Genomic DNA, 13,403 nt, shown 5'->3' on the forward strand with positions numbered 1-13,403 from the left:
TAAAATTTATTTTGAGCGGTAATTTCGGGTTACGTCGGGAAAGTTATTTGCTTAACCATTTTTTCAGGGATGCTATCCCGAAAAAGAGGTTTTCAAATTTCTGAACCAATTTACTCATTTTAACCATCAAATCAAATTCTTAATTTTTTACGCAACCCATGCCACGACTCTTTGGATCTTTTTTCCAAACCTTGGGATTTGGATTCAAAGCTCAGGGCTACGGTTCATGTGTCATCGACAACTTATTTTTCAAATTTTTGGAAGATAAGGGCAGAAGATTCAAGACTAATTTGACCCTTAGCCTGATTCTTCGATTCAACCTAAGCCTCCGGGGCTACTCCACATGGAGTGCGAGTTTCATCCCACCCCATATAAAAGAAGACTTGAAAACTACTCGGGGCATGAGCTCCTCACAGCCTTGAAGCAGTCAACGTAGTACTCGGAAGGCACCTTCAAGATGGAGTTTGGGAGAACTCGAAGACGCTTTCAGAAGTACTCGGAAGCTTGCAGTACTCGACTACGAAGAGCTCGGAGGCTTGTCAAACCCGGGGCCACGAGACTGCGCGCATGGCGTACATATTCTAGGATAAGGGAAGGGACATGGCCCACACCCTACACCAGTTGTAACTACTTGTACAGGAGTAGAACTATTCAGAATAGAAGGAAAGTACCTAAGTAGTACTAGTTCAGGACTCTTAAGCTTGTATTTGGTTAGGATTTCTATGTAACCCTATCCCAAGACTAGCGGGTAGGGACCCCTCCAAACAACATCAATCTAAGACAATACAAACCACCACGCAATACAAACCACCACGCAAGACGTAGGGTATTACGCATACTGCGGCCCGAACCTGTCTAAAGTTTCATGTTCCTTGTACCTTCGAATTCCTAATCTCGGCGACACACTACTTATAATCTACCATCTCGGGGTATTCCTCAGTGGGCTTGGAGGTTAAACACCGACAATACGTAAGGTACAACTATTAAATGATCTTATAATTTTAAAAGACCTTAAATGAATAATGTATAAACTATAAAATTTTAGATCTTACCACTACAACTTTGATATGGGGCTACTCTATATCCGAGATTGTTTGAAAAAAATCAAAACTTCTAGATTTTAAAATTCAAGAAATTATAATAATTGTTTGGACCATTAAATGACCTTAAATAAAAAAGTTATCATCTATAAAGTTTTAGATCTCATCATTCTTTATAATTTTGATATAAAGTTTAACTTAATCCGAGATCATATGAAAAGTTATGAATTTTTTTGCGTGGTATATTTGTAGGGGCAGGTCATGCCATCACCCGCCCTTGAAAATTATTTTTAGGGGTGGGTCATATCATCACCCGCCTCTAAAAATATAATTTTTCAGGACGGGTGACGCCATCACCCGGTTCCTAGAAATGCAATTTTCAGTGGTGAGTGATGCCCATCACCCGCCCCTGGAAATGATGCCATTTGCAGGGGCAGGTGATGGCGTCACCCGCCTCTAAAAATGGTGGATCGGATGCTCAGTAAACGCGCTCCATTTGTAGAAGCTAGTTGCCTTTTGACCCGCTCCTGGAAAAACCGGGACATCCCTACAAATTATTTTTATTCTAGTGTTACCTCTACCATGTGTCCTTTATCCAGATAACCGGTGCTAGATATCAAGCAGTATCTAGTATTGGTGATTACACTACTTAACCAAAAAGGACATCCGCAAGCAGCATTTTGCTTTTACTGGTTAGGGTAAGTAGCATAAATTAGACTTTGGAACAATGTTGTTGTTCTAGACCTTGCCAAAGGGCTATATGGTGATCGTTAGCATCGCTGTCTTTAGTTGAGTAATTTAGGTGATATCGGGGGTTGTGACAAAGTCCTGGTGCTGAAAACCTAAAGTAACCCTGGGAACCTCGATAGAGGGAGCTTATTTAAAGACACGTGAGAATAGGACATAGAACAATTGCATATCTCTTGCCAGAGTTGTGTATTAGATTTAGTTATGATCTTAGTTTACCAGCAAGATCAAGCATGGTATCCCTTGACCTCAGATCAACTGGTGTCATGTAGCACGTGAGCATCGTGCGACCACTTTTTTCAACTTTCACAGCACAAATGTAGAGCATAAGGATCCAAGGGTTTGGTGATCCTTGAAGATGAATATGGAGCTGTACAAAGCCATTCTTGTGTTGGTGCCAACTAACGGCACCGATTTGTGAACCACAATCCCACGGATCACTTGTAACTTCTCATGTAGAGTGTTCCTTCCAAGATTTATCAATCCGTGGATCGAAACAAACTGGCTGAGGCTTTCTATCTAACTAAATAGAACTACTCCTTTCATGAATTATATATATTGCATTTGCATATAAAGGTAAATAGAATAAGTGACAGTAAATAGATCACATCCACGTGTAAAGAGGTAACACAACTATAGGTTGCTGAGTCTGTCTTATTCTTCTTGTGGTTCCAACCAAAAGAAAGGATAACCAACCCACATATACCACATCCTACCACATCCTTACTATGAGAAAGAGTCATCACGAAGGTGGCGTTCATGGTCACTGTCGCGATGTACGCGTTAGTGTCTAAGGTTACTCGAAGCTTTATCCCAAACTATTAGACTCTCTTACACATGCTCCTTCTGCTTAATAGCTATTGCAGTATGGAGAACCGTCCAAATTAAACCCGCTTAAATATGCTAACCATCATTTTAATAATAGTAATTAGGTCAACACGCATTTGAAAGGTATAATAATCTGATAGTCTGTTGGACAATTGCCGATTCAACCACGATAACAACTTGATCGATACATACACCGGAAGTCTCTCCTGCATGATGAAGAGCAATTATAGTGCAATAATGATAAAATATTTGAAATTAAATTACAAACATAGTCTTTTACAAACCATGTTCAACTAACATAAAAGCCATAACGTTCAAATACTCACTGTGAAAATAAAGTTTGAAACATAAATAGAGTTCAACCATAAAGCTGCAAACGAAAACGATGATACAAGCGAGCATCATATCGAGCCTACATAGGTTCAGTCACTGAAATTTGTTGTATAGAAATGAGCATAAAAAGCCTAACAAAATTTGTTATGCATTTTTAGAATATTTCTACGATGTACTATGCGTTTTAAAAGTTTGTAGACACTTAAACCATTTATCAGAAAATCATAAATTCAAAAAGGTCCTAACAACACTTTTGGTACCGACCATATTCCTACCCTCTCCCTCTCACTTCCACTGACATGTGGGACCACGAGTCAAGACTACAGCTTGTGCGGGTCCAGGCCGTTGACCGGTGGGTGCTCGCCGACGGCGAGGAAGATGACGGCGAGGTAGCCAACAGGCAAGGCGCATCTTTTGCCATAGTTGTTTTCGTACCGGTGACGAGCGGGACGACGCAAAGGCGCGGCCGCGGCGGCGCGAGGGTGCGCTCCGGCGAACCGGCGGCGAACGCGCGCAAGTAGCGAGGGCCTGAGCATCAAGGGTTCACGCGTAGCTCACCTGTGCACGCAGTCGGGGCGGAGATGTCCGTCAAGGGGGTCGTCGACGGCGGGACCGTAGTGGAAGCTCGGTGCCCTCGAGCGGCCGGGAAACCGACGATTCCCGGCGGTGGAGTGGTCGAAGGCGTTGCTGGTGAGGTGTTGGTGCAGCGCGCGAGCGGAATCGGTGGTCGGCAGCTTGCTGTGACGTAAGCAGAGTAGCGCGAGCGGGTGAGCGAGCACTGCCTGGCGCTCGAGCTGAAGGGAAGGGCCGGGCTGAACCTGGCCGGGGAATCGTCCAGGTACTTGGGATCTCCTTTCGCAGGTGCTGCAGGCGCGGCAGTGGCGGAGCGGGGCGGTGGCCGGTTGACGGCGGCCGCGTGGCTCCGCCATCCGGTCAGGAACGGGCCGTGGGAGCTCGGTTCCGTGCTCACGCTCAGCCTGAACACGAATTTTTGGCTCGAACTTTCTCCATATTTTGTTTGGCGAAGCATCTAAATAATGATCTACAACTTGTAGATGGATCAAGGGACTACATTTCTTGTATTTAAACTATGGTGAAAAGAGCTACGGATTTGGAGATCGATGGGGTCCAAGATGGGTCAAACTCATGCTTCCAGTAAAGTTCAGAGTTGCAGTGTTTTAGTGAGATTCGCAATTTTGAATCCGATTTTTCAAAGCATTAAACTTTGAACCTCAGATAAACATCTAAGGGTGTGTTTGGTTAGGCTGTAGCTTTTGAAAAAGCTGCTGTGAGCTGTGGGCTGTGGAAAAGCTGCTGTGAAAAATCTGCTGTGGGAAAAGCAGAAGACCGTTTGGTTAGAGCAGCTGTGAGCTGTGGGAAACTGTGTGCTGTGGAAAACTGTGTGCTGTGTGCGATGTTGGGGCGGCCAGGGTGGCGCGGCCTTGGGCGGGCGGCGTTGTGGTGGGGCGGCCGGGGTACTTTGGATCCGCGGCGTCGGGGCGGCGCGACATCGGGGTGGCGCGGCGGCAGGCTGGGGCGCCGCGCCGTCGGGGCGGCCGAGGTGGCATGGCCTCGGGCGGGCGGCGCGGCGTCGGGCCGACCGTGGCGGCGTGGCGTGGGTGGCGTCGGGGTGGGGCGGCCGGGGCGGTGCGGCGGCGGGGCTAGCTGGGGCGGGGTGGCGCGGCGGCGGGGCGGACGGGGTGGGGCGGCGCGCGCGGCGCGGCGCAGCATCGGGGAGGCGGGATAGAGCGGATGGGGATGGGAGGTGGGATAGAATGAACCGTTTTTTCATAATCAATGGCAGATGGGTAATTTTTTCCCCCAAAAGTCACTGAAAGCAGGGGGAGGTGCTTTTGCATTTGTACTACGGTAAAAGCTGCTTTTGGGCAAAAGCACGTAGGACATTTAAGCCCTTTGGTTGGCTTTTGGCTTTTGCAAAAGTAAAAGTAGGTGCAAAAGTCCAATCAAAGACACCCTAAACCAACATATAGGCTTCAACTTTTATATGGATTTTTTGCCAAGATCCTTTTAGATTAAAAAGAAATTGAACTCTGAACCTTATGGTTCCGACACGACTTCCCAACTCCAGAGTCTGTCAAAAAAAACACTCAATCAGAGTTTGCGGGCTTGAGTTGAGTTCACCGATTTTCATCCCCTTTTTTAATTACTTTAAGTTTCGGATCCCTGATCCACAACACCCTCCTTGTATAAATCAAGGATCAAGCTACATAGTTTGTGTTGGATATTTGTGAGGTTCCAATGAAGTTTCAAAAGTTATTAGGATCTGAACATTTGGGTTCAGACCTCATTTCCAGACGAGAAATTTTCTGTGTCCGGTTTAACAAGCATTTGAGCTGGATTGTTAAATTATTATTTTTTACACATCAACCCTTCGATACCAGATGTAGTTTCTGAACTAACACACAAACTTACACTACCACATGTGCACACCCACTCCCATATTCCTAGTGCACATATACACATATACCCATAGGGTGCACGTGGCTGAAATGTATCCGAAGTTGACCATTGTGGCGCATCCACATGTGAGGCTGCAACAGAAGAAATTAGGGAATAAATCCCGGTGTGAAAATCTGCGTCGAGCAGCGCTTGAACGCAGGTCGCAGGCGTTCTACCAAAATGGATCCAAAAGAAATTAGAGAATAAATCCTAGTGTGAAAATCTGCGTCGAGCAGCGCTTTTGAACGCGGGTCGCGGGCGTTCTACCAAATGGATCCAACCACCGAGCCATTGGTTCTGTTAAATCATTTTGGAACCTTAAATATTCTTATCTCTCATCCACATCATGTCCCTGTCAAAGTAATTAAATTGTTCCATAGTACATCTTGGATGGTGGGAAAATGCTAAGTGTTTAACAAGAATTTGTTTAATTATCACCTTACCACAGCAACTTGACAACATTGAACACAAAGTAAAATTCATTATTTCGTTCCATTTAAACAAGGAATTTGCCCATGTTGGTTTGTGAAAAGATATTTAACATCACCATTTGAGTTGTTTGACATCATGGGCACATTCTTCTTTCACTCGATTAACATCATCATCCGTTGTCGTTCTTCAAAATTAGGCAGTTAAACTGGCTAATTTGCGGCATGATTGCGCCAAACTATGGAAAGATTTAGATGTCTTTGGAGATAGCGTGTTCTTCCATGAAACGAATATGGTTTAGTAAACCGTCAGACTTTGACAGGACCCACCTTGATGTTGAAGGTTTGTACGTATTTCCTGTTTGCAACCAGCAAGCTGGAGAGTTGTTCTTTAATTTGTCGATTAGCTCATTCTAACCTTAGATGCTGGGACTTTGGCCAACATTGTGACATGAAAGTTTGGTGTTATTAACCTTTAATATTGTTTAGTGACAGCATCCGGATATGTTGGTCTTACTGCAAGCTAAATTCATAAGAGTGGGTTGATCAACTGAAGTGCTACTTCTTAAAGCTTTCTCATAACGAAGGTTCAGTAGGGTAAAAATGAGGATTATTCCAATAAAAATAAGAATTATCGCTAGAATATATGCTTCAGCAAGAAAATGAAAGGGGAATACATCTTTGTGCTAAATCCTAAAGGAAGTTTCAACTTGGATCGCAAGTGTCACGTTACGATGTTCAAACCACCCTTCGAACAACAACGAATAAAATGTGATGAGACCTTTAAAACAGAACACGTTTGAATATATTTTGATGATTTCTAGTTGAAAAAAAATTGTTTGTGAATGTGACACAGTCTTTTTCGTAGTCGAACCAATTGTTCCAGCTTTGGGGAAGACTATTCCACCTTACAAGGCTTTTATTCTCTTGATATATATCTGTTAAGCATTATTGTTGAAAAATATTCCACCAGCTTACAAGACTTCTCAAAATCGAATGCAAATCACCAGCAATTCGCAGGTGCTCACTGCCACAGCGCCACTACGCCTGGCCAAAGTTTGAGCGTCGGCTCTCCAGTTGCGCACCTCCCCTGCTCAAACATCATAGGAGAAGCTGCCCTGAACACTCCGTTGACCAAAGAAATACAAATTCCTAGCCTCGGTCACCGGCATGACATGTATGACCTACAACTATACTCTTGAGTCATTTGCACATCGGGAAACGGGATTGAAAAATTCCACAGGTATAGATGAATACAAGCAAGAAGCAGGTACTAAACCGGAGTCGCCGCCAACCCAAACCGTTGCCGTCGGAACGTCCATCAGCTGGAGACGCGTGCAGACCAGGAGCGCCGGCGATGCATATCCCGGCCGTGTACCACGCTGCCAACCTCCTCGTGCCGTGTGGAATTTATATTCAGGCCGCCGGTCACAACCAGATGGCCAGGATCGCACACCGTCGGCGGATGCGTATTAATACGCGCTGCCCAGGCTCTGCAATTGGACTACAAGCAAACGCCGCGAAGACGACGCGTGTAGCAGCCGTCGCGTTAAGCAGGGCCTTGCCGAATTCTCAAGTAGCAGCTGGAGGAGGAAGAAGAGGCCGGCCGGGTCGGGCGATCGAGCTGAGGAGGTCAGGGGATGGGCACCGACTCGCCGTCGCCGTCGACGGCGCCGGTTGCCCTTGGGGCGAAGGGCGCGGTGAGGGCGGTGGCGCTGCACCACCAGGCCGTGGTGGGGTTCCTCCTCGGCTTCCTCCTCGTCCTGCTGCTCTACACCACCGTGTCTTCCCAGTTCGGCTCGCAAAACGCCATTGGTGAGCCATGCTAGCTCTTTCTTCGGCTGCAGTGCGCGTACGTGTAGCTACCACTCATTTTACTGGTGTCATCCTTTGTGATGGCCTGTTTGTTCTAATAATCATTCGCAAATCACACAAGCACGCTGTTGATGCTCCGTGCTCTTCTCAACTCGTTTCCTTCGGAGTTCGTTGTTAGAATTGCTCAATCCGGTTTCTGTTCTCGTCTCCATGTGGTGGAGAACAATTAGCGCCACTACTTTCTTCGTTTGTTTCGTCAGCGCTCCCTTGTCCTTGCTTCTTTGACCATGCCTATACTCGGTGACGTATTGGTTCTATCTTCCTTTGAAATTCGATCTTTCTCCACAATTATGCCCTACTCAAAAGAAATTCATGTTACTAAAAATGTATATAATATACAACTACTAATTATTAATGACTAGGATAAGAAAACAAGCACTTCGTTGCATTGATTCATGCAGTAAATAAATTGATTAGGAAAAATAGAGTGATTTAAAGTAGTGGCACTGCAAGGAATCCATTGTTGACCTCCCAACATGCATGAACGTTAGAGAAATAAAAAATAAACTTTATACACCACTCCTATACTAGCGTATCAAAATATGCATGTGGAATGACAGGTTGTGTGGTTGACTAGCCATTTCTCTTCTCGATTCTTGCTGTCACCAGCCCTAGCTTCAGCTTAATATAACATTTCTGGATTCTGAAACCATGAGCATCGGCTGATCATCAGACAAGTAATACTAACCAGTTTTTCTTTTAAGCGGAAATAATAGTAACCAGTTCTTCCTTTGCAGGCGTCCTGCAGTCTACGCCGGCCGCGCGTACGGGTCAAACCGCCATGACTCCTCAAACGTCGCCATCGCCGATGCCGAACAACATGGCAAAAGGTAACAACTTGCAGTAACTTATGCCGTAAAAGAATTACAGTGACTTCTTTAAATTAAGAGACTGCTACTACATACTTAATCGAATAATGCAAAATTCGAAGACATCTATATATACGTACTCTATATGCTTTTTTCTCTCTCCATATGCTATATATATAATTAAGTAGGATGGAAGTACACACGGACTGAGAAATTACAAAACAGCCGACACAAGACTCATTTGCCCACGGCATCGTTTGTAGCTTTGTGTCATCAGTCTTCTTAATGCGTGTTGGTGACGTGGGTTGGCAAGGCAATGATGGATGGCTACATATATGTAGTGATGTTTAAAAAGCCAAGTCAGTACTCTTTAAGGTTTTAATTTAGGGAAGATGCTTTGCTTGTTGTAAGCATCAGTCACAGTCGTGATCAATGATTAAGGACCAATAGCCTGTGAGCGCCAAGAGGCCTACTGAGTACTAGTAATAATTAATCATCTTCATCTTTAGTTCCTTTCATAGCTACGCCTCCTTATACCATACTCTTTCTACTTTTAACACAAAAATTAGAGCACGTCTGAAAAACACCAAATCTTAATTAAGAGGGGTCATGCATATTAAGATCCTGACACTGTTCTTGTAATTATTTGTGGTTTAACTTGTAATTATTTTTTAAAACTACAGTACTATTAGCTTGTGGACCAACTATAAGGTATATTGTTTTCAGAAATATTAAGGTATAAAAATATTTTCTACGTATTTATCTGATTAATATGCATATAAACATTAATGCACAAGTTCAGGGGTATGACAATCATTTGGTCTAGGTATCCACAGCTGACAGCTATTTCAGCCAAACAGTTTTCAGCTTTCCCACAGCTCACAGCTCACAGCTGCTTTCCCACAGCTGACAGCTGGAATTAGATTTTCAGAAATCCACAGCTGAACCAAAGGGAACCTTAGTCGTTTAAACAGTCCCGTATTATTGATCAGTCCAGATAAGGTGGCTTCCTTGCACAAGCGCACAACACATTTGTCTAGTGGTCCTACCTTGCCAACACATTCCGTGCTATGCGTACCAAAGCCGAAAGGTCCTTGAAATTGATTTGTCACATACGACCAATGCGACTGATTGTGATATATCTCAATCTCAAGCACTAGAGACAAAAAGATAAATAAAAAATTTGCCTTTTCCACGGGACAAAACATGCATGAAACCAAACTTAAGACAAGGGACGGACAGCTTGGCCTGTATATTAGTATATATAAATCAAAAAATGGCATTCTTATCGATCCAACTGGGTCCTACATACTACAATGAAAAGCAACACATATAGTACAACAAAAGAGTTGGAAGATAACATTCCTTTCTGATACAAATCATTGGATCATGATCGTGGACATGCAAATTCAAAGGTTGGAATAATCAATCTGAAGGATTGCTAGCTCACCCTAGCTTAAATCCTATTTCGTGCACTAAATGCGAATCGGAGCTGCAGTGTGCAGGATTCTTACCCAAATGAATGGTTGAATTTGTTTCTGTGGACCATATTTGGAATAAACGTCGTTTAAATTTTCTAAACGCATTTTACAAACTCTGTCAGTAAACTAACTTGGATTATGTGCGTATTGCCTGCACATGAGGTTTCATGTGCTTCACCAAACAGTTCTTTGACCTGAAAGATTCCATAATTGAAACTTAGTGGGAGATGATTCCCATAATAGAAATTAACTGGGAGATTGGGCCGACCAAGTGGCCAAGCTAGCGATCTAGGTTTCGTCCCTAGGGGGGTCAATTTTACTATTTTGAAAGAGCTAACCTTACCAAATGTTGATAGCTGCTGCTAATGTGGCAGGAGATCATATCAAGGAAGACAATAAAGGGCAGCAATGCGATACACCTAACAAGATGGAGGAGGATCATATCCAACATGGTATCAATGGAATCGAAAAGAACAATCAAACTGAAGCCAAATTGGGTAAACTGCATTTGTTATTTGTTTACCCTTTTTATCAGTGCGCTCTTACTCTATCAAACTGATCGAGTTACCATTTTTTTTCGAGAATGTAGTTGTCCTTCGGTTTTACTGAATGACCAACTGTTAATGAATCAGATAATGAGAAAGAGAAAAATCCAGGGGAGGCAGCAGGTCAAGCATCAGTGGACGATGCAAGTGACAGGATAGAGAAAGAGCTTATCCGGCAAGAAATCGATCAAGGAGGCATCAAGAATGATACCAACATCGAACAAGGTCCGTTGTTCTTCCATGTTTGCTGAAATACATTCTGTGCGCATCCAAGCTAAGTCGTCATCTGAGCATCAGTAAACTCTTTTTTTTGCAGCTACGCCACGCAAGCCAATCTGCGACCTCTCCGACCCCCGATACGACGTCTGCGAGATCTCCGGCGATGCACGCGCCCTGGGAGCCAACCGCACCGTCCTCTACGTCCCGCCAGCCGGCGAGCGCGGGGCGGACAGCCAGGAGTGGAGCATCCGGGACCAGTCACGTAAGTACCTGGAGTACGTGGGCAAGGTCACGGTTAGGTCGCTGAACGCCTCCCAGGCGGCGGCGGCGCCGGAATGCACCTCCCGGCACGCCGTCCCGGCCGTGGTGTTCGCGATGAACGGGCTCACGTCCAACCCGTGGCACGACTTCAGCGACGTGCTCATCCCCCTCTTCATCACCACGCGCGCACTGGACGGCGAGGTCCAGTTCCTCGTCTCCGACCTCCAGCCGTGGTTCGTGGACAAGTACCGGCTCATCCTCAGGAACCTCTCCCGCTACGACGTCGTCGACTTCAACCAGGACGGCGGCGTCCGGTGCTACCCGCACGTCACCGTCGGCCTCCGCAGCCACCGCGACCTCGGCATCGACCCCGCGCGCGCGCCGCGGAACTACACCATGCTCGACTTCCGGCTCTACGTCCGCGAGATCTACTCGCTGCCGCCGCCGGGCGTCGACGTCCCGTACAAGGAGGCAAACCGCGCTGCGGCGGAGCAGCAACGGAAGCCACGGCTGATGCTTATAAACCGTGGTCGGACGAGGAAGTTCGTCAACTTCCCGGAGATCGTCGCGGCGGTGCAGAACGCCGGGTTCGAGGTGGTACCCGTCGAGCCGCGCCGGGACCTCAGCGTGGAGGAGTTCTCCCGGGTGGTGGACTCGTGCGACGTGCTCATGGGCGCGCACGGCGCCGGGCTGACCAACTTCTTCTTCCTCCGGAGCAACGCGGTGATGCTGCAGGTGGTGCCGTGGGGGCACATGGAGCACTCGTCCATGGTGTTCTACGGCGGGCCGGCAAGGGAGATGCGGCTGCGGGACGTCGAGTACAGCATCGCGGCCACGGAGAGCACGCTCTACGACAAGTACGGCAAGGATGACCCGGTGGTCAGCGACCCGGAGTCCATACACAAGCAAGGGTGGCAGTTTGGGATGAGGTATTACTGGATAGAGCAGGACATCAGGCTCAACGTCACAAAGTTTGCTCCCATGCTGCACCAGGTGCTTCAGATGCTCAGGGAATAGGGGGGAATCAAATGAAAATATGGACCATTAGATTATTACAGCCATGCTTAGAGATGTATAGGATGAACCTTTTACATTTGTTGTGCTCTGATCATCGTTCGTCTTCTTTCTGGATCAATCTGATCTTACCACCAAAATGGTCACTGAAACATCCCAATATGCATGTGTGAAGAGATTACCAAAGAAGATTGGCAAAATTTGTGGAGACGTCATTCTTTTTTTGTTGGAAAAAACATTTAAATTTGTCTCACATCTTATATGTATAAAGGATAATAGTAACCAGTAAAAAAGAAGAACAATTTGACACAAAATTAAATAACTCTAAGAAGATAAAATTACCCCAAAACATTTCGGGTATCATCTTCCTTTGATTGTTTGCCACCCGCTGGAGCTTGGAAAATGCAATAAAGTGACAGTTAGAAAAATGAACATCTGAAATCGCACTCACCACACAAGGCTTTGAATACCATAATAATCACTCACTGCTAACAACGAGATCAAGAAGACACTGAAAGAACATGAGCTAGGGGATCGCCACAAGCAATACAGGCTTGCAGTCCTTCACACCAAAACAGAGAATTGCAAAAGCCAAACCTTGCCATAGAACAAGCCAAAAGAAGAGAAGTCGTTATATCAAAAGTCAATAGATTGCTTCTCCTGATTGACAGACCAACTACTAAGATCTGAAAAGCCTACTGATATGTATTATCTCCGTCTCAAATTATAATTTATTTTATCTTTTCTAAATACATAGTTTTTGCTATGGATTGTAATTTGGGACTGAGAGAGTATCCCTCTGTTCTTTGTCTCTTTGGACGTGTACCTATACTGTAGCAGGTGGGCCTCATATCCCAACTACAGAGCCCAGCAAACCAAACCACAATAGCCTAAACGTCTCCCCTTAGGCCTACTATCCAGCCCTAACAATAACCACTCTTCTCATTGGAGAATCCGAACTTTGGAAAATGAATTCTCATGTCTTCAGTTTAGTTCATATTTATTTTGGACCCAGCTAATATACGGCCGGCTGTATTTTAACCTCTCTTTATGGCATATCCAAATTTAGAAAGTGTTGCTCTTTTCTACTTTTGCCCACAAGGAGTTGCATGCATCCACCGGACAAGTGTGAACGTGTGAAAAAGGAGACTAAATCATCTTTAAATGCTTATATTTCTTAAATCATATATCGGATTTAGGATCTGTTTGCATCATTGTAATTCTTATATTTTTATCAACAATAAGACCAGCCTGTCCATATTTTGAAGCCATATTTTAATTGGACAAAAAATTGCCTATACCAATCTACAAAAAGACATTAATAAACCAAACAAAATGCCTGGGAGTATTCACCAATATTGCC

General features: G+C 45.1%; 2 protein-coding genes across 4 annotated transcripts; one reads left to right on the plus strand and one right to left on the minus strand.

Moving 5' to 3' along the window:
• Window positions 1-2,454: 2,454 nt before the first annotated feature.
• LOC112890764 lies at window positions 2,455-3,989 on the minus strand. Of its 3 annotated transcripts, none has more exons than XM_025957621.1 (3): window positions 3,791-3,989; window positions 3,507-3,686; window positions 2,455-2,821 (listed from the first exon to the last, which is right to left on the minus strand). In XM_025957621.1, exons 1-3 carry the CDS (start codon window positions 3,976-3,978, stop codon window positions 2,776-2,778), a joined length of 414 nt encoding a protein of 137 aa, XP_025813406.1. In that variant the 5' UTR covers window positions 3,979-3,989; the 3' UTR covers window positions 2,455-2,775. The 3 variants fall into 3 exon arrangements, with proteins under 3 accessions (XP_025813406.1, XP_025813404.1, XP_025813405.1); XM_025957619.1 differs by having other exon boundaries at window positions 3,767-3,989; XM_025957620.1 differs by having other exon boundaries at window positions 3,507-3,986.
• Window positions 3,990-7,123: 3,134 nt separating this feature from the next.
• On the plus strand, window positions 7,124-12,255 carry LOC112891006. The gene is made up of 5 exons (XM_025957897.1): window positions 7,124-7,651; window positions 8,449-8,541; window positions 10,376-10,498; window positions 10,634-10,771; window positions 10,863-12,255. Exons 1-5 carry the CDS (start codon window positions 7,477-7,479, stop codon window positions 12,041-12,043), a joined length of 1,710 nt encoding a protein of 569 aa, XP_025813682.1. The 5' UTR covers window positions 7,124-7,476; the 3' UTR covers window positions 12,044-12,255.
• The last annotated feature ends 1,148 nt before the right edge of the window (window positions 12,256-13,403 follow it).

Source organism: Panicum hallii, chromosome 4 (genome assembly GCF_002211085.1).
Source record: "Panicum hallii strain FIL2 chromosome 4, PHallii_v3.1, whole genome shotgun sequence".
NCBI lineage: Eukaryota > Viridiplantae > Streptophyta > Magnoliopsida > Poales > Poaceae > Panicum > Panicum hallii.